The sequence below is a fragment of the Lissotriton helveticus genome, chromosome 2_1 (assembly GCF_964261635.1).
Source record: "Lissotriton helveticus chromosome 2_1, aLisHel1.1, whole genome shotgun sequence".
Classification (NCBI taxonomy): domain Eukaryota; kingdom Metazoa; phylum Chordata; class Amphibia; order Caudata; family Salamandridae; genus Lissotriton; species Lissotriton helveticus.
Window position 1 is genome coordinate 50,383,899 of NC_136059.1, and position 18,574 is coordinate 50,402,472.

The 18,574-nt window shown below is 45.6% G+C and overlaps 1 protein-coding gene across 1 annotated transcript in view; it reads left to right on the top strand.

Annotated features, from left to right (window-relative positions):
• TMEM8B (transmembrane protein 8B) overlaps nucleotides 1-18,574 on the top strand; it is a 287,529-nt gene that overhangs the window by 61,604 nt on the left and 207,351 nt on the right. The window contains exon 2 of the mRNA XM_078677709.1: nucleotides 9,843-10,032. Within this exon, the coding sequence (XP_078533835.1) occupies nucleotides 9,843-10,032 (190 nt within the window). The remainder of the gene's footprint in view (nucleotides 1-9,842; nucleotides 10,033-18,574) is intronic.

Below are 18,574 nucleotides of genomic sequence, written 5' to 3' on the forward strand. Positions count from 1 at the left end.
ATGTCAAGAAGTAGGAAATGTATATTGAATTTATAACAGATTCGAATTTTTAAGTTTTCAACATGATTTTGGCAGCCATTTTGGATTCATATTTATGACGCCACAATCTAGATCCAATGTTGGCATTCACATGAGATGCACTGATGTGTACACATGAACTTTGGTGCCAAATTTGGCGATAATCAGAAGATTCAAAATGATTTGTTTATATTTTTCAGCCATCTTGGATTTCGATAAAACCATGTGATATCACAAGCAAGATTCACTTGGGGTCTTGCTTCTATATAATGACTATTACAAAGACAACTGTCTGTATCAAATTTCAGTGGGAATAGCGGATGTTCTTCAGCATTGTTACCACTCAAGGCATTACATCGTAAGTCGTTTCAATGATTTGTGCTAGATGGCGCACAACACCAGGGAATGTGTTGGATTTTAAATCCAACACATTCCCTGCTGTTGCGCTAACTGGAGTAGGAATAGTAATTATACTATTCCTAAGTCCAGCGGGCCATCTAGTGCAAGTCGTAGAAATGACTTGCAATGAAAAGCCATGCGTGGTAACAATGCAGACGATGTAACGTCCGCGTTGTAACCTACCGCGTGGTATTTGCTCATGGTGTAAAGAGTCATATTCAATTACAGCATTCTATCATAAGGTGACCGATTTTTCAGTCTAACAGATTCCCTACTAGCAAAAACTTAGGGTGGATATCATTCTTCCAGGTAATACTCTCCTGAATGAGTCTCTAATTTTTGTCAGCACTTAGCATTTTATGATTAAATTACATTGACAAACAAATACATTTTGTGCTATTTGCTGGACATATGGGTTTATGTTTTCATATATTAACTTTTATAGCACTATAGCCCTTTATAGCAGGCTATACCTGCCATTAAATGTTTGTTCCACCGTTAAAGGACTGAGCCGAAGGCCTTTAACAGGACAGAAGGCCTTTAATGGGTGGTATAGCCCAGCATTGGCGGGCTAAAAGGCTATGAGAGCATTCCACCACTAGAGGGCCCCAAGGACTTTATTGTCTTCAATGGAGCTCCCGACATTCAATTGTTCTAATATTTGCTATTTTATGCTCTCTTTTGTATCTTTACTGTTTTAACAAGAATTTTGACTGCTTCACTGACCTGGGGGGCTACCCGGAGATCAGTGGAAATTACTATTAGTAGAACAAAATACTACTACACGCTGCACACTGATGTACTCTCTCTCTCTTTTTTTGATACTTCTTCATGTTGAAGTACTCTCTCTTTCTCTGATACTACTGCATGCTGAAGTACTCTCTCTCTCTATTTCTCTGATACTACTGCATGCTGAAGTACTCTCTCTCTCTATTTCTCTGATACTACTGCATGCTGAAGTACTCTCTCTATTTCTCTGATACTACTGCATGCTGAAGTACTCTCTCTCTCTATTTCTCTGATACTACTGCATGCTGAAGTACTCTCTCTCTCTATTTCTCTGATACTACTGCATGCTGAAGTACTCTCTCTCTTTCTCTGATACTACTGCATGCTGAAGTACTCTCTCTATTTCTCTGATACTACTGCATGCTGAAGTACTCTCTCTCTCTCTATTTCTCTGATACTACTGCATGCTGAAGTACTCTCTCTCTCTATTTCTCTGATACTACTGCATGCTGAAGTACTCTCTCTCTTTCTCTGATACTACTGCATGCTGAAGTACTCTCTCTCTCTATTTCTCTGATACTACTGCATGCTGAAGTACTCTCTCTCTTTCTCTGATACTACTGCATGCTGAAGTACTCTCTCTCTCTCTTTCTCTGATACTACTGCATGCTGAAGTACTCTCTCTCTCTCTTTCTCTGATACTACTGCATGCTGAAGTACTCTCTCTCTCTCTTTCTCTGATACTACTGCATGCTGAAGTACTCTCTCTCTCTCTTTCTCTGATACTACTGCATGCTGAAGTACTCTGTCTCTCTATTTCTCTGATACTACTGCATGCTGAAGTACTCTCTCTCTCTTTCTCTGATACTACTGCATGCTGAAGTACTCTATCTCTCTCTCTATTTCTCTGATACTACTGCTCACTGAAATACTCTGTCATTCTCTGACACTACTGTACCCTGAAGTACTCTATGTTTTTCTCTGATACTACTGCACGCTGAAGTACTCTCTCTCATTCTCTGATACTATTACACGCTGAAGTATTTTCTTTTTTTCTCTGATAATATTGCACCCTGAAGTACTCTCTCTCTTTCTCTAATACTACTGCACGCTAAAGTATTCACTCCCATTCTCTGATACTATTACACACTGAAGTACTCTCTTTCTGTCTCTGATAATATTGCACGCTGAAGTACTCTCTCTCTTTCTCTGATATCACTGCACGCTGAAGTACTCTTTCTCATTCTCTGATACTATTACACACTGAAGTACTCTCTTTCTTTCTCTGATAATATTGCACGCTGAAGTAATTTCTCTCTTTCTTTGATACTACTACACACTGAAGTACTCTCTCTTTCTCTGATCCACTGCACGCTGAAGCACTCTCTCTCTCTCTCTCTCTCTAATACTACTACACGCTGAAGTACTCTCTCACTTTCTTTGATACTACTGCTCACTGAAGTACTCTCTCTCTCTCTTTCTCTGACATCATTGCATGTAGAACTACTCTCTCTCATTCTCTGATACTATTACACACTGAAGTACTCTCTCTCTTTCTCTGATACTACTGCACATTGAAGTACTCTCTCACTTTCTTTGATACTACTGCTCACTGAAGTACTCTCTCTCTCTCTTTCTCTGACATCATTGCATGTAGAACTACTCTCTCTCATTCTCTGATACTATTACACACTGAAGTACTCTCTCTCTTTCTCTGATACTACTGCACATTGAAGTACTCTCTCACTTTCTTTGATACTACTGCTCACTGAAGTACTCTCTCTCTTTCTCTGACAATATTGCATGTAGAACTACTCTCTCCCATTCTCTGATACTACTGCACAATGAAGTTCTCGCTCTTTCTCTGAAACTAGTTTACATTGAAGTACTCTCTCTCTTTCTCTAATACTACTGCTCACTGTAGTACTATCTCTCTTCCTCTGACATTATTGCATGTAGAACTACTCTCTCTCATTCTCTGATACTACTGCACAATGAAGTTCTCGCTCCTTCTCTGATACAAGTTTACATTGAAGTACTCTCCCTCTTTCTCTAATACTACTGCTCACTGAAGTACTATCTCTCTTCCTCTGATACTACTGTACACCAAAGCACTCTCTTTCTCTGATAATACTGCACAGTGAATTACTCTCTCTGTGTCTGATTCCACTGCTTGCTGAAGTGCTCTCTCTATTTGTCAGATACTACAGAACACTGAAGTTTTCTCTCTCTGTCTGACACTAAAGCATATTGAAGTTCTCATTCTCTTTATCTAACACTACTGCACACTGAAGTACTCTTTATCTCCTTTTCTGATACTACTGTGCACTAAAGTACTATTACTTTCCTTGTCTGACACTGCTGCACACTGAAGTACTCTTTCTCTTTCTCTGATACCACTGCACACTGAAGTACTCTCTGTCTCTAATACTACTGCAAACTGAAGTACTTTCTCTCTTTCTATGATACTACTGTACACCAAAGCATTCTCTTTCACTGATACTACTGCACACTAAAGTACTCTCCATCTTTCTCAGACACTACTGTACATGGAAGTACGCTATTTCTTTCTCTGATACTACTCTATGATGAAGTAGTTTGTCACTTTCTCTGATACTATTACATACTGCAGTATTCTCTCTGTTTCTACTGCACGCAGAAGTCATCTCTCCTTTTCTCTGACACTACTGCACTCTCTCTTTTTTTCTGATACTACTGCACATTAAAGTACACTCTCTCTTTCTCTAATACTACTGCTCACTGAAGAACTCTGTCTTTCTCTGACACTACTGCACCCGGAAGTACTCTTTCTCTCGCTCTGACACTCCTGCACACTGAAATACTCTCTCTCTTTCTCTGATACTATTGAATGTAGAACTACTCTCTCTCATTCTCTAATACTACTGCTCACTTAAGCACCCTCTCTCTTTCTTTGATACTACTGCTCACTGAATAACTTTCTCTTTCTCTGATACTACTGTACACCGAAGCACTCTCTTTCTCTGATAATACTGCACGCTGAATTACTATCTGATACCACTGCTCACTGAAGTACTCGCTCTTTGTCAGATACTACAGCACATTGAAGTTCTCAGTCTCTTTATCTAACACTACTGCACACTGAAGTACTCTTTCTCACCTTGTCTGACACTATGTGCAGTGAAGTATTCTTTCTTTCCTTGTCTGACACTACTGCACACTGAAGTACTCTTTCTTTCCTTGTCTGATACTGCTACACACGGAAGTACTCTCTCTCTTTCTCTGATACTACTGCAAACTGGAGTACTTTCTCTCTTTCTATGATACTACTGTACACCAAAGCACTCTCTTTCGCTGATGCTACTGCACACTAAAGTACTCTCTCTCTTTCTCTGATACTACTGTACATAGAAGTACTCTATCTCTTTCTCCTTTACTACTGTATGATGAAGTACTCTTTCACTTTCTCTGATACTAGTACACACTGCAGTACTCTCTCTCTTTCTCTGATACTACTGCACATAGAAGTACTCTCCCTCTTTTTCTGATACTACTGCACATTAAAGTTTTCTCTCTGTCTGACAATACAGCACACTAAAGTTCTCTCTCTTTCCTTATCTAACACCACTGCGCACATAAGTACTTTCTCTCTTCCTCGAATAACACTGTACACCGAAGCCCTCTCTTTCTCTATTACTGCACAATGAAGTACTCTCTCTCTGTCTGACACCACTGCTCGCTGATGTACTCTTTCTCATTCTTTGATAACACTGCACATTGAAGTACTATTTCTTTCTCTAATATTACTGCACGATTTACTCTTTATCTCTCTTTCTCTGATACTACTGTACACCGAAGCACTCCCGTTCCCTAATACTATTGCACACAGACGTATTCTCTCTCTTTCTCTGTTACTACTACATGCTGAATTGCTTTCTCTCTTTCTCAGATACTACCACAGACTGAAGTACTCTTTCTCTTTCTCTGATACTACTGCACACTGAAGTTCTCTCTCCCTTTCTCTGCTGTTACTGCACACTGATGTACTCACTCTCTTTCTCTGATACTACTGTACACTGAAGCACTCCCGTTCCCTAATACTATTGCACACTAAAGTACTCTCTTTCTTTCTTTGTTACTACTACACGCTGAATCGCTTTCTCTCTTTCTCAAATACTACCACACACTGAAGTACTCTTTCTCTTCCTCTGATACTACTGCACACTGAAGTACTTTCTCTCTTATACTTCTACACACTGAAGTACTCTCTCTTTTTCTCATACTACTGCACACTGAAGTACTCTTTCTCTTCCTCTGATACTACTGCACACTGAAGTACTTTCTCTCTTATACTTCTACACACTGAAGTACTCTTTCTCTTTTTCTCATACTACTGCACACTGAAGTATTCTTTCTCTTCCTCTGATACTACTGCACACTGAAGTACTTTCTCTCTTATACTTCTACACACTGAAGTACTCTTTCTATTTTTCTCATACTACTGCACACTGAAGTACTCTTTCTCTTCCTCTGAATCTACTGCACACTGAAGCACTTTCTCTCTTATACTTCTACACACTGAAGTACTCTTTCTCTTCCTCTGATACTACTGCACACTGAAGTACTCTTTCTCTTCCTCTGACACTACTGCACACTGAAGTACTTTCTCTCTTATACTTCTACACACTGAAGTACTCTTTCTCTTTTTCTCATACTACTGCACACTGAAGTACTCTTTCTCTTCCTCTGATACTACTGCACACTGAAGTACTTTCTCTCTTATACTTCTACACACTGAAGTACTCTTTCTCTTTTTCTCATACTACTGCACACTGAAGTACTCTTTCTCTTCCTCTGATACTACTGCACACTGAAGTACTTTCTCTCTTATACTTATACACACTGAAGTACTCTTTCTCTTCCTCTGATACTAATGCACACTGAAGTACTTTCTCTCTTATACTTCTACACACTGAAGTACTCTTTCTCTTTTTCTCATACTACTGCACATAGAAGTACTCTTTCTCTTCCTCTGATACTACTGCACACTGAAGTACTTTCTCTCTTATACTTCTACACACTGAAGTACTCTTTCTATTTTTCTCATACTACTGCACACTGAAGTACTCTCTCTCTTTCTCTGAAACTACTGCACACTGACGTACTTTCTCTCTTATACTTCTACACATTGAAGTACTCTTTTTCTTTTTCTCATACTACTGCACACTGAAGTACTCTTTCTCTTCCTCTGATACTACTGCACACTGAAGTACTTTCTCTCTTATACTTCTACACACTGAAGTACTCTTTCTCTTTTTCTCATACTACTGCACACTGAAGTACTCTTTCTCTTCCTCTGATACTACTGCACACTGAAGTACTCTTTCTCTTCCTCTGATACTACTGCACACTGAAGTACTTTCTCTCTTATACTTCTACACACTGAAGTACTCTTTCTCTTTTTCTCATACTACTGCACACTGAAGTACTCTTTCTCTTCCTCTGATACTACTGCACACTGAAGTACTTTCTCTCTTATACTTCTACACACTGAAGTACTCTTTCTCTTCCTCTGATACTACTGCACACTGAAGTACTCTTTCTCTTCCTCTGATACTAATGCACACTGAAGTACTTTCTCTCTTATACTTCTACACACTGAAGTACTCTTTCTCTTTTTCTCATACTACTGCACACTGAAGTACTCTTTCTCTTCCTCTGATACTACTGCACACTGAAGTACTTTCTCTCTTATACTTCTACACACTGAAGTACTCTTTCTATTTTTCTCATACTACTGCACACTGAAGTACTCTCTCTCTTTCTCTGAAACTACTGCACACTGACGTACTTTCTCTCTTATACTTCTACACACTGAAGTACTCTTTTTCTTTTTCTCATACTACTGCACACTGAAGTACTCTTTCTCTTCCTCTGATACTACTGCACACTGAAGTACTTTCTCTCTTATACTTCTACACACTGAAGTACTCTTTCTCTTCCTCTGATACTACTGCACACTGAAGTACTCTTTCTCTTCCTCTGACACTACTGCACACTGAAGTACTTTCTCTCTTATACTTCTACACACTGAAGTACTCTTTCTCTTTTTCTCATACTACTGCACACTGAAGTACTCTTTCTCTTCCTCTGATACTACTGCACACTGAAGTACTTTCTCTCTTATACTTCTACACACTGAAGTACTCTTTCTCTTTTTCTCATACTACTGCACACTGAAGTACTCTTTCTCTTCCTCTGATACTACTGCACACTGAAGTACTTTCTCTCTTATACTTCTACACACTGAAGTACTCGTTCTCTTCCTCTGATACTAATGCACACTGAAGTACTTTCTCTCTTATACTTCTACACACTGAAGTACTCTTTCTCTTTTTCTCATACTACTGCACACTGAAGTACTCTTTCTCTTCCTCTGATACTACTGCACACTGAAGTACTTTCTCTCTTATACTTCTACACACTGAAGTACTCTTTCTATTTTTCTCATACTACTGCACACTGAAGTACTCTCTCTCTTTCTCTGAAACTACTGCACACTGACGTACTTTCTCTCTTATACTTCTACACACTGAAGTACTCTTTTTCTTTTTCTCATACTACTGCACACTGAAGTACTCTTTCTCTTCCTCTGATACTACTGCACACTGAAGTACTTTCTCTCTTATACTTCTACACACTGAAGTACTCTTTCTCTTTTTCTCATACTACTGCACACTGAAGTACTCTTTCTCTTCCTCTGATACTACTGCACACTGAAGTACTCTTTCTCTTCCTCTGATACTACTGCACACTGAAGTACTTTCTCTCTTATACTTCTACACACTGAAGTACTCTTTCTCTTTTTCTCATACTACTGCAAACTGAAGTACTCTTTCTCTTCCTCTGATACTACTGCACACTGAAGTACTTTCTCTCTTATACTTCTACACACTGAAGTACTCTTTCTCTTCCTCTGATACTACTGCACACTGAAGTACTCTTTCTCTTCCTCTGATACTAATGCACACTGAAGTACTTTCTCTCTTATACTTCTACACACTGAAGTACTCTTTCTCTTTTTCTCATACTACTGCACACTGAAGTACTCTTTCTCTTCCTCTGATACTACTGCACACTGAAGTACTTTCTCTCTTATACTTCTACACACTGAAGTACTCTTTCTATTTTTCTCATACTACTGCACACTGAAGTACTCTCTCTCTTTCTCTGAAACTACTGCACACTGACGTACTTTCTCTCTTATACTTCTACACACTGAAGTACTCTTTTTCTTTTTCTCATACTACTGCACACTGAAGTACTCTTTCTCTTCCTCTGATACTACTGCACACTGAAGTACTTTCTCTCTTATACTTCTACACACTGAAGTACTCTTTCTCTTTTTCTCATACTACTGCACACTGAAGTACTCTTTCTCTTCCTCTGATACTACTGCACACTGAAGTACTTTCTCTCTTATACTTCTACACACTGAAGTACTCTTTCTATTTTTCTCATACTACTGCACACTGAAGTACTCTCTCTCTTTCTCTGAAACTACTGCACACTGACGTACTCTCCCTCCTTCTTTGACTCCACCTCAGACAGAAGAATATCCCTTTCCAAGTCTGATACTCGGACCGATAGATAACCCGCCTCTGTCTCTCAGTCTCTCTGTCTCTCTCTCACTCTCTCTCTCCGTCTTGCTCTCTCTTTCCCTTTCAGCATCTCTCCAATTCTCCTTCCAGTCCTGGCAGACACTGAAGGTGTCTTTGTCCCATGTCCTCTCCCCCCTGCCTCTCCCCCAGCCTTCTCTTTGTGTGTCTCAAAATGAGATAGACCTAAAGCCCCCCTCTCTCCCTGTCTGACTCTGTCACTCCCATTCCCCCCCCTCTCTCCTTCCTTGTAGCACCTTCATTGATTATAGCTCTGTTTTCTCAGCGACTCCTGAGGGATGAGCTGTGTGCAGATAACTCCACTCAGACAGACCTTGCTTCTGGAAGGGGCACGCCGATGGTTGGCTTCTAGGCACCTGCGTGGGCTTAAACCATTGTTAGGATACTTTGACCCGTCTACTCGGCAGGTCATTATCCAGGCTGCCATCTTGTCGAGATTGGATTACGCCAACTCGCTATATTTGGGGGCTAATAAGTCAGAGATTCTCAGATTGCAAAGAGTCCAGAACGCGGCGGCCAGAACCCTTCTTGGCTTCCCGAGGACTTGTTCCACCTCTGCTGCCATCCCCCAACTACACTGGTCGCCAGTGGCCAGACGGGTGGAATTCAAATCTCTGTGCATTGCTATTAAAATCTTGAAGTCCTCCTCCCCGGCCACCTTGGCCACACTGCTCTTGCCTTATACTCCCCCCCGCAACCTCCGCTCAGTGGGCCAATACTTGGCGGTGGTTCTCAGGGTGAAGAGAGCGCGGGCGGGGGGATGTGCCTTCTGCAAACTGGCGGCCAAGCTTTGGAATTCTCTTCCACTGTCCATCCGTAGCTGGTATTCCGCAAGGCAACCAAAACCCATCGTTTCCCCTCACTCTAGGCTGTTTGCTCTTTGGTGGTCCTCTCTTTCTGACTGCTATTAGCGCTGTGACACCCCTTTGCTGGGGCAGCTGTGTGCTCTATAAGCCATATAATATAACATAACATAACACCTCACGATGTTCTGAAGCACTCGCGGCTCAACCTTGCCTTCTCTCTCTTCTCTTGCAGAGGGCCTCTTTGTGACGGATTATTTCACCAGGACTCCCCGTAAGTTGAACCCCTTCCGGTCCTTCGGCAGCATCGAGCTCTTCCACTTCAACATCCCGGAGGACACGGTCATCGCCGTGTGGAACCTCATCACCTTCAAGGAGCAAGGAGGCACCTTCGGGGACCACTGTCCGGATCGCAGCATCACTGTGTGAGTACGGAAGCCCGTGAGGGTCAACAGAGGGCAAAAGTAGGCAAGAGGACCACTGAGGATGAGGGTCAAAGAGTGAGTATGAAGAGATGAGGGCTAGAGATGAACAAAGAGGGACCTTCTGAAGTCAGTGTCCTGATCGCAGCATCACTGTGTGAGTACGGAAGCCCGTGAGGGTCAACAGAGGGGACCACTGAGGATGAGGGTCAAAGAGTGAGTCCGAAGAGATGAGGGCTAGGGATGAAGAAGGAGGGACCTTCTGAGGTCAGTGTCCTGATTGCAGCATCTCTGTGTGAGTACGGAAGCCCATGATGGTCAACAGAGGGTGGAAGTGGGCACGAGGACCACTGAGGACAATGGTCAAAGAGTGAGTATGAAGAGATTGGGATAAGGATAAACAAGTAGGAACTTCGGGGACCAGTGTCCTGATCGCAGCATCACTCTGTGAGTACGGAAGCCCGTGAGGGTCAACAGAGGGGAACACTGAGGATGAGGGTCAAAGAGTGAGTATGAAGAGATGAGGGCTAGAGATGAACACAGAGGTACCTTCAGAGGTCAGCGTACTGATTGCAGCATCTCTGTGTGAGTACGGAAGCCCGTGAGGGTCAACAGAGGGCAGAAGTGGGCAAGAGTAACACTGAGGATCAGGGTCAAAGAGTAGGTGTGAAGAGATGGGAGATGGAGATGTACCAGGAGGGACCTTGGGGGTTCAGTGTCCTGATTGCACCACCACAGTGTGAGTAGGGAAGCCTTGGGGGGGTCCGGGAAGTGGGCAGAAGGTGACAGATGAGTCTTCTGCTGCGTTCTCTACACAACAAACACTCACTCTATGCAACCCGGGGCTTGTTCCTATACCCTCCAGACCAAGCGTTGAGTTAATTCAAATGCTCCTTTGCTTCTCTCCCTACAAGATCTATCAAGCTCTTTTAACAAAACACCTTGAACATCTCACATATCTGTGCATCCCATGTGTACCCTCCACTGTGACTGCTTCACAAACCCTTTCAAACATCCTTGTTTATTACTAAATATATCAAAGAACACCAACAGCTCCAGAGAAAGACTAGAACACCCTAAGAACTCACTCACAGAACTGCTCTCCCTCTGCATGTCACACATTGAGTACGTTTTATGTGGGTCCTCGAGATATGCTCGTCTCTCTATGCTGTTTGAGTCATTACTCGGGACAGAGGTCAGCCACAGTATTGTCAAGTATGTTAGATTACTGATGCATCCGTGTTACGTGGGCTGTGATGACTCTTCATCAGTGCGTGTTACCCGGGCTGTGATGACTCTTCATCAGTGCGTGTTACCTGGGCTGTGATGACTCTTCATCAGTGCGTGTTACCTGGGCTGTGATGACTCTTCAGTGCGTGTTACCTGGGCTGTGATGACTCTTCATCAGTGCGTGTTACCCGGGCTGTGGTGGTACTTCATCAGTGCGTGTTACCCGGGCTGTGGTGGTACTTCATCAGTGCGTGTTACCTGGGCTGTGATGACTCTTCATCAGTGCGTATTACCCGGGCTGTGGTGGTACTTCATCAGTGCGTGTTACGTGGGCTGTGATGACTCTTCATCAGTGCGTGTTACCCGGGCTGTGATGACTCTTCATCAGTGCGTGTTACCTGGGCTGTGATGACTCTTCATCAGTGCGTGTTACCTGGGCTGTGATGACTCTTCATCAGTGCGTGTTACCTGGGCTGTGATGACTCTTCATCAGTGCGTGTTACCCGGGCTGTGGTGGTACTTCATCAGTGCGTGTTACCCGGGCTGTGGTGGTACTTCATCAGTGCGTGTTACCTGGGCTGTGATGGCACTTCATCAGTGCGTGTTACCTGGGCTGTGATGACTCTTCATCAGTGTGTGTTACCCGGGCTGTGATGACTCTTCATCAGTGCGTGTTACCCGGGCTGTGGTGGTACTTCATCAGTGCGTGTTACCTGGGCTGTGATGGCACTTCATCAGTGCGTGTTACCTGGGCTGTGATGGCACTTCATCAGTGCGTGTTACCTGGGCTGTGATGACTCTTCATCAGTGTGTGTTACCTGGGCTGTGATGGCACTTCATCAGTGTGTTACTTGGGCTGTGATGGCACTTCATCAGTGCGTGTTACCTGGGCTGTGATGGCACTTCATCAGTGCGTTTTACCTGGGCTGTGATGACTCTTCATCAGTGCGTGTTACCCGGGCTGTGGTGGTACTTCATCAGTGCGTGTTACCTGGACTGTGATGGCACTTCATCAGTGCGTGTTACCTGGGCTGTGATGACTCTTCATCAGTGCGTGTTACCCGGGCTGTGGTGGTACTTCATCAGTGTGTGTTACCTGGGCTGTGATGACTCTTCATCAGTGCGTGTTACCCGGGCTGTGGTGGTACTTCATCAGTGCGTGTTACCTGGGCTGTGATGGCACTTCATCAGTGCGTGTTACCTGGGCTGTGATGGCACTTCATCAGTGCGTGTTACCTGGGCTGTGATGACTCTTCATCAGTGTGTGTTACCTGGGCTGTGATGGCACTTCATCAGTGTGTTACTTGGGCTGTGGTGGCACTTCATCAGTGCGTGTTACCTGGGCTGTGATGGCACTTCATCACTGCGTGTTACCTGGGCTGTGATGGCACTTCATCAGTGTGTGTGGTACCTGGGCTGTGATGGCACTTCATCAGTGTGTTACTTGGGCTGTGGTGGCACTTCATCAGTGCGTGTTACTTTGGCTGTGGTGGCACTTAATCAGTGCGTGTTTCCTGGGCTATGATGGCACTTCATCACTGCGCGTTACCTGGGCTGTGATGACTCTTCATCAGTGTGTGTTACCTGGGCTGTGGTGGCATTTCATCAGTGTATGTTACCTGGGCTGTGGTGGCACTTCATCAGTGCGTGATACTTGGGCTGTGGTGGTACTTCATCAGTGAATGTTACCTGGGCTGTGGTGGCACTTCATCAGTGCGTGATATATGGGCTGTGGTGGTACTTCATCAGTGAATGTTACCTGGGCTGTGGTGGCACTTCATCAGTGCGTGATACTTGGGCTGTGGTGGTACTTCATCAGTGAATGTTACCTGGGCTGTGGTGGCACTTCATCAGTGAATGTTACCTGGGCTGTGGTGGCACTTCATCAGTGCGTGATACTTGGGCTGTGGTGGTACTTCATCAGTGCATGTTTCCTGGGCTGTGATGACTCTTCATCAGTGTGTGTTACCTGGGCTGTGGTGGCACTTCATCAGTGTGTTACTTGGGCTGTGGTGGCACTTCATCAGTGTGGATGTATGACGTTACAACGCAGGCTATTACAACGACTGCCTTCACAAAGCGGTTTTTACATCGCATACCATTACAACGCATAGCGCTTTTGGGTGTTGGAAAGTGAATAGTTTAATTTACTATTCCAACTCCAGTCCCCGTGGACACTAGGGAAGGTTATTGGATAGTAAATTAACCTATTCCCTATCCTAGAGCGCCCCCCAGCGCAATGCGTTGTAATAGTTTGTGTTGTAATGACCGCGTTGTAATGGTAGTGCGTTGTAAAAGTTTCGTTGTAAGTGATGTTTACCCATCAGTGTGTGTTACCTGGGCTGGGGGTGGCACTTCATCAGTGTGTGTTACCTGGGCTGTGGTGGCACTTCATCAGTGCGTGTTACGTGGGCTGTGGTGGTACTTCATCAATGGGTGTTACGTGGCCTGGGATGACTCTTCATCAGTGCATGTTACCTGGGCTGTGGTGGCACTTCATCAGTGTGTTACTTGGGCTGTGATGGCACTTCATCAGTGCGTGTTACGTGGGCTGTGGTGGCACTTCATCAGTGCGTGTTACCTGGGCTGTGGTGGCACTTCATCAGTGCGTGTTACCTGGGCTGTGGTGGCACTTCACCAGTGGGTGTTACCTGGGCTGTGGTGGCACTTCATCAGTGCGTGTTACGTGGGCTGTGGTGGCACTTCACCAGTGGGTGTTACGTGGGCTGTGATGGCACTTCATCAGTGTGTGTTACCTGGGCTGTGAGGTAAGTTCTAGCATCTCCTAGTAAAATATCTTAGATTCTGATGCAAAGGCCTACCCTCTCCAACCAAATTACAAGCTGGTGCCTGCAGACCCCATGAAGAAGTAAATGCTCTCTCTACACCAGCTGCTTCGCTGTTAAGAAACCTCTTTTTGCACAAATAAAGCCCCACTCCACTATGGATCACCTTCCAACTATCTCTAGTTCCATTCCATGCATTGTAGCACCCCATATTCTAAAATTACACCCTCAATACTCCAGCTCCAGGGTACTACACTATGCACAGGTGTGCAAGGTCTCACTCATGCCCACACCACTCCTAGACATTCACTTGCCTCTGTTCCACCCAAAGTATTGTAACACACCATAACACACCAATCAATCAATCAATCAATTAATCAATCAGAGGTTGGCAAGACGCAGCAACTCACCTGCAAGGGTCACTGCGGGGGAGAGAGAGGGCAGCTCTGTTGAGTGTTGGGGTCATCCAAAGAGCCAGGTCTTGAGGTCCTTCCTGAACTGGAGCAGTGTGGAGACTTTCCAGAGGTGGAGGGGGAGGTCGTTCCAGGCCTTGGCTGTGTGGTAGGAGAAGGACTATCCTCCTCTTCTGCTTATGTAGATGCGTGGGGCGGTGGCTGGAGAGAGGTCAGCTGATCGGAGGTTTCTATCGGGTGCCTGGAAGAAGAGGCTGTTGTTTAGGTATGCTGGTCCGATGTTGTGGAGGGCCTAGTATGCGTGAGTGAGGTGCCTGAAGTTTATTCTTCTTTCGATGGGGAGCCAGTGGTGATGTGGTTGTGAAGGGGGATGTTCAGGATCAGTCTGGCTGTGGTGTTGTGGATGGTCTGGACTTTGTGAAGTAGTTTCTTGTTGATTCCGGCGTAGAGAGCGTTGCCATAGTCTAGTCTAATACTGATGAGGGCATGCATGAACGTTTTTCTGGATTCGGGTAGGATCCATTTGAAGGTCTTTTGAAGTATGCAGAGGGTTTTGAAGCAGGCCGATGACACAGCATTGATCTGGCAGTTCATTGTGAGTGATGAGTCTAGTATGATGCCGAAGTTTTGTGCGTGGTCCGTTGTGTTGGGAGGGGTTACAAGGCGGGTTTCACTCGGTGTCATCCCATGCGGAGGGGGTGGAGATGATGATGAGGACTTCTGTTTTCTCTGAGTTGAGTTTCAGGCAGCTCTTCTTCATCCAGTTGGCAACGACTTTCATCCCTCTTAGAAATTGTGCCTGGTGATGCTGGGTTCTTTGGCGAGGTAGAGTATGAGTTGGGAGTTGTTGTCGTAGGAGACAATCTTGAGCCCAATGATTGCGAAGGGAGCCATGTCGATGTTGAAGAGGGTAGGGTTGAGGGAGGATCCCTGGGGCACTTCGCATCTGTTGGTTCCGAGAGGTATGGCGGGAGTCTGACTCACTGAGTTCTGCCTATGAGGAATGATCATATTGAGCTGAGTGTCTGAGGATGCCGGCATCGTGGAGTCTGGTGGCTAGTGTGCGATGGAAGATGGGAGATGGGGGAAGATAGTGTCGAAGGTGGATGAAAGGTCCAGGAGGATGAGGGTAGCTGATTGGCCCTGGTCCAGGAGGGAGCGGATGTCGTTGGTGGTGGCGAGGAGGGGAGTCTCTGTGCTGTGGTTGCTGTGGAATCCGGATTGTGAGATGTCCAGGATGTTGTTGACTCCAATTAAGTTTGCTAACTGGGCGTTGATGACCTCTTCTATGACCTTGGCTGGGAAAGGAAACAGGAAGATGGGCCTGAAGTTTGGCGGGTTTCTTCCGGAGGGGGTTGACTTTGCCATTGTTCCAGTTATCATGGAATGTGGCGGTTTCGAGGGAGCAGTTGATCGTCCAGCGTAGTTCGGGTGCTATGGCCATGGCAGCTCTGTGGAAGATGTGGAGTGGGAAGGGGTCAGAGAGTCCTCCAGATTGGATGCTCTTCATGGTCTTTGTGGTGTCTTCGGTCGTGAGTGGGGTCAAAGTGAGCTGGGTCTGTAGGGTGGCGTCGCTAGGGGTGGGAGCTGGGTGGTGCGGAGGTCTTTGTTGTTGACGATGTCACATAGCACCTTAATCTTGAGGTAAAAGAAGGTGCTGAGTCTGTTGCAGAGGTTTTGGGAGGGTGGGACGTCTGTTGTTTGTCTGCCGGGTTTGGTAAATTCCTTAATGATGGAGTAGAGTTATTTTGGAATTGTGGGTGTTGGTGCGGATTCTCTCTTGGAGGAAATTCTTCTTTGTGGATTTGATGAGTTGGTGGTGTGTTGTGGTAGCTGCTCTGTAGACAGTGCGTGTTTATGGGGTTTTGTTGTTCCTCCATGTCTTTTCGAGTCATCAGCAGGAGCGCTTGTATTCGTGGAGTGCAGGCGTGAACCAGCTTGCTTTCTTGATGTGTCATCCTGTGGCTCTCTTGAGGGGGGTGAGTGTGTTGGCGCAGTTCGTGATCCAGCGGTGGAGGTTGTGTGCCGTGGTATTGGCATCATGCATCATCTGTGGTGGGGTGCTGATGAGGGTGGAGGGGAGCTGGTCTTCGGTGACTTTGTTTCAGCTTCTACGGGGGAAGGCGTGGGCATGCTTGTTTACGGTGGGTTTTCTGAAGGAGAAGTGGATTCAGTGGTGGTCTGTCCAGAAGAGTTCCATGGTGTGGCTGTAGGAGATGCTGATTCCTTCTGGGAAGATGGGGTTGAGTGTGTCCCACGCTGTTTGCCTGGGGGGCTGTGACAAGTTGCTTCAGTCCTATGTTGGTGAAGTTCTCTAGTAGGATGGTGGGTTTGGGGTTGTCGTGGTTGTCCAGGTGGAAGTTTAGGTCTCCAAGTAGGATGTGGTCTATGGAGGCAAGAGCATGGGGTGCGATGTTGGTGAAAGGGACGCGCGCCGGGTGGCCTGTAGATGATGGGTCTCCGGAGAGTTATTTTAGGGTTGGCCAGGATCTGGAAGTGGAGATGCTCCATGGGGGTTGCAATGTCGTCCGGGCAGGTGGCTGTCATGCAAAGGGTGTTTTTATGGGCAATATCAATGCCTTTTCCTGGGCAGGTGGGCCGGTCTTTCCGCACGATCTAGTACCCGTTGGGGATGGAGGTGGCGATGTCGGGTGCTGAGTTGGCATTGGTCCAGGTTTCTGTGAGTAAGGCAATGTCAGGCGAGTAGGTGTTGAGGAGGTCCCAGATTTCGATGGTGTGTTTGTGTAGGGAGCATACGTTGAGGAGGAGGCAGTTGAGTGGTTTGTGAGCTGTAATGTCTGGTAGGCTGGGGGCTGCTGCTGGGGTCCGGCGGTGGGTGAAGATGCAGCAGCAGTGTCGACAGGAGATCGGGCCTTGGGTGTTTCTCACTGCCGAAAGCTGGCAGTTGTTGTGGTGTCCGGGGATGAGAGTGTGGAGGGTGCTGGAGTCTTAGCAGAGGCTGGTCAGAAGACCAGAGCCCCTGGCGGAGGTTGCGGTCGGGTCGTGAAAGGGAAAAGATGGGCTTGCCTTTGGTGCCCAGTGGCCACCATTAAGAAGGGGTCAGGAGGAAGGCAGTCAGCTGGGAATGGGACAGGACACACTGGAGGGGCCACGGGGCAGCAGTGGTAGGGAGCGTGAGGGAGTAAAGAGAGAGAAGAGGGCACAAAGAAAAAAGCAAAAAGGAAAAAAGAGGGCAAGAGAAAGGAGAGCAGCGAGAGCAAAAAAAAAGAAAAGAGGGCACAGAAAAGAGCCAAGAAAGGCAGAACAGCAGAAGAGCCGAGTGCTCTCCCACTGGACCTCCAGTGATAAGGCGTAGGGGCCTCGAACACCCGGCAAGTGGAGAGCTCAGCGGGCTCAGAGGGCAGCACTTACTGTGGAGCTGCGCAGAGAACAGTCACACCGTAACTAAAATTACACCCTGAACGCTCCAGCTCCAGGGTACTACATTACGGATAAGTGAGCAATGTTTCACTCATTTCCAAATCACTCCTATACATTCACTGGCCTCTGGTGGTTCTGTGACAATCTAATGAGGTCCATTGGCTATACCACTGCACCCTGTCCTCTGAAACCACTATCCCAGGGTATGTAATCATTCAGTTTAGTTTTTTTTTTTTACATTACATGTTAATCGGGGTACATAATTTCTTGCAGAAATCCTGTCCGTATCTAACAAATATGAATAAAAACATTTCATATGGATAGATAAAGAGACAGATGTATGAACAGAGGTAGAGGGACAGAAGGCTTAATAATCATGCTCGGCTTGACTCTTAAAGATCTAGCTTAGTAATGGTGGTGCCCGGTGCAACAGTCTTTTTTGTGCCCCCCATTACATCGTTCTCCACGGAGTCCCTCACTCCCACCCTCCACCAGTGCCACTCATATAACCATAGTCCCTCTCTCACAAGCATTTTTTTTTTAGGTCGAGCCTAAACATTGCTTGTGCTGTCAGAATGACCTGTTGTATGTACTTTGTGAGGTTTGACTCCACCCACTGCTTTTGTATTGTTTAATCAGCTGTCATGTAAAAACATTGCTTGCAAGTGGGTAATTTGGTTAATTGGTCCCTCTTTTTTCCAAGTGGTTTACTCCCCTGGTTTACAGTGCTACATA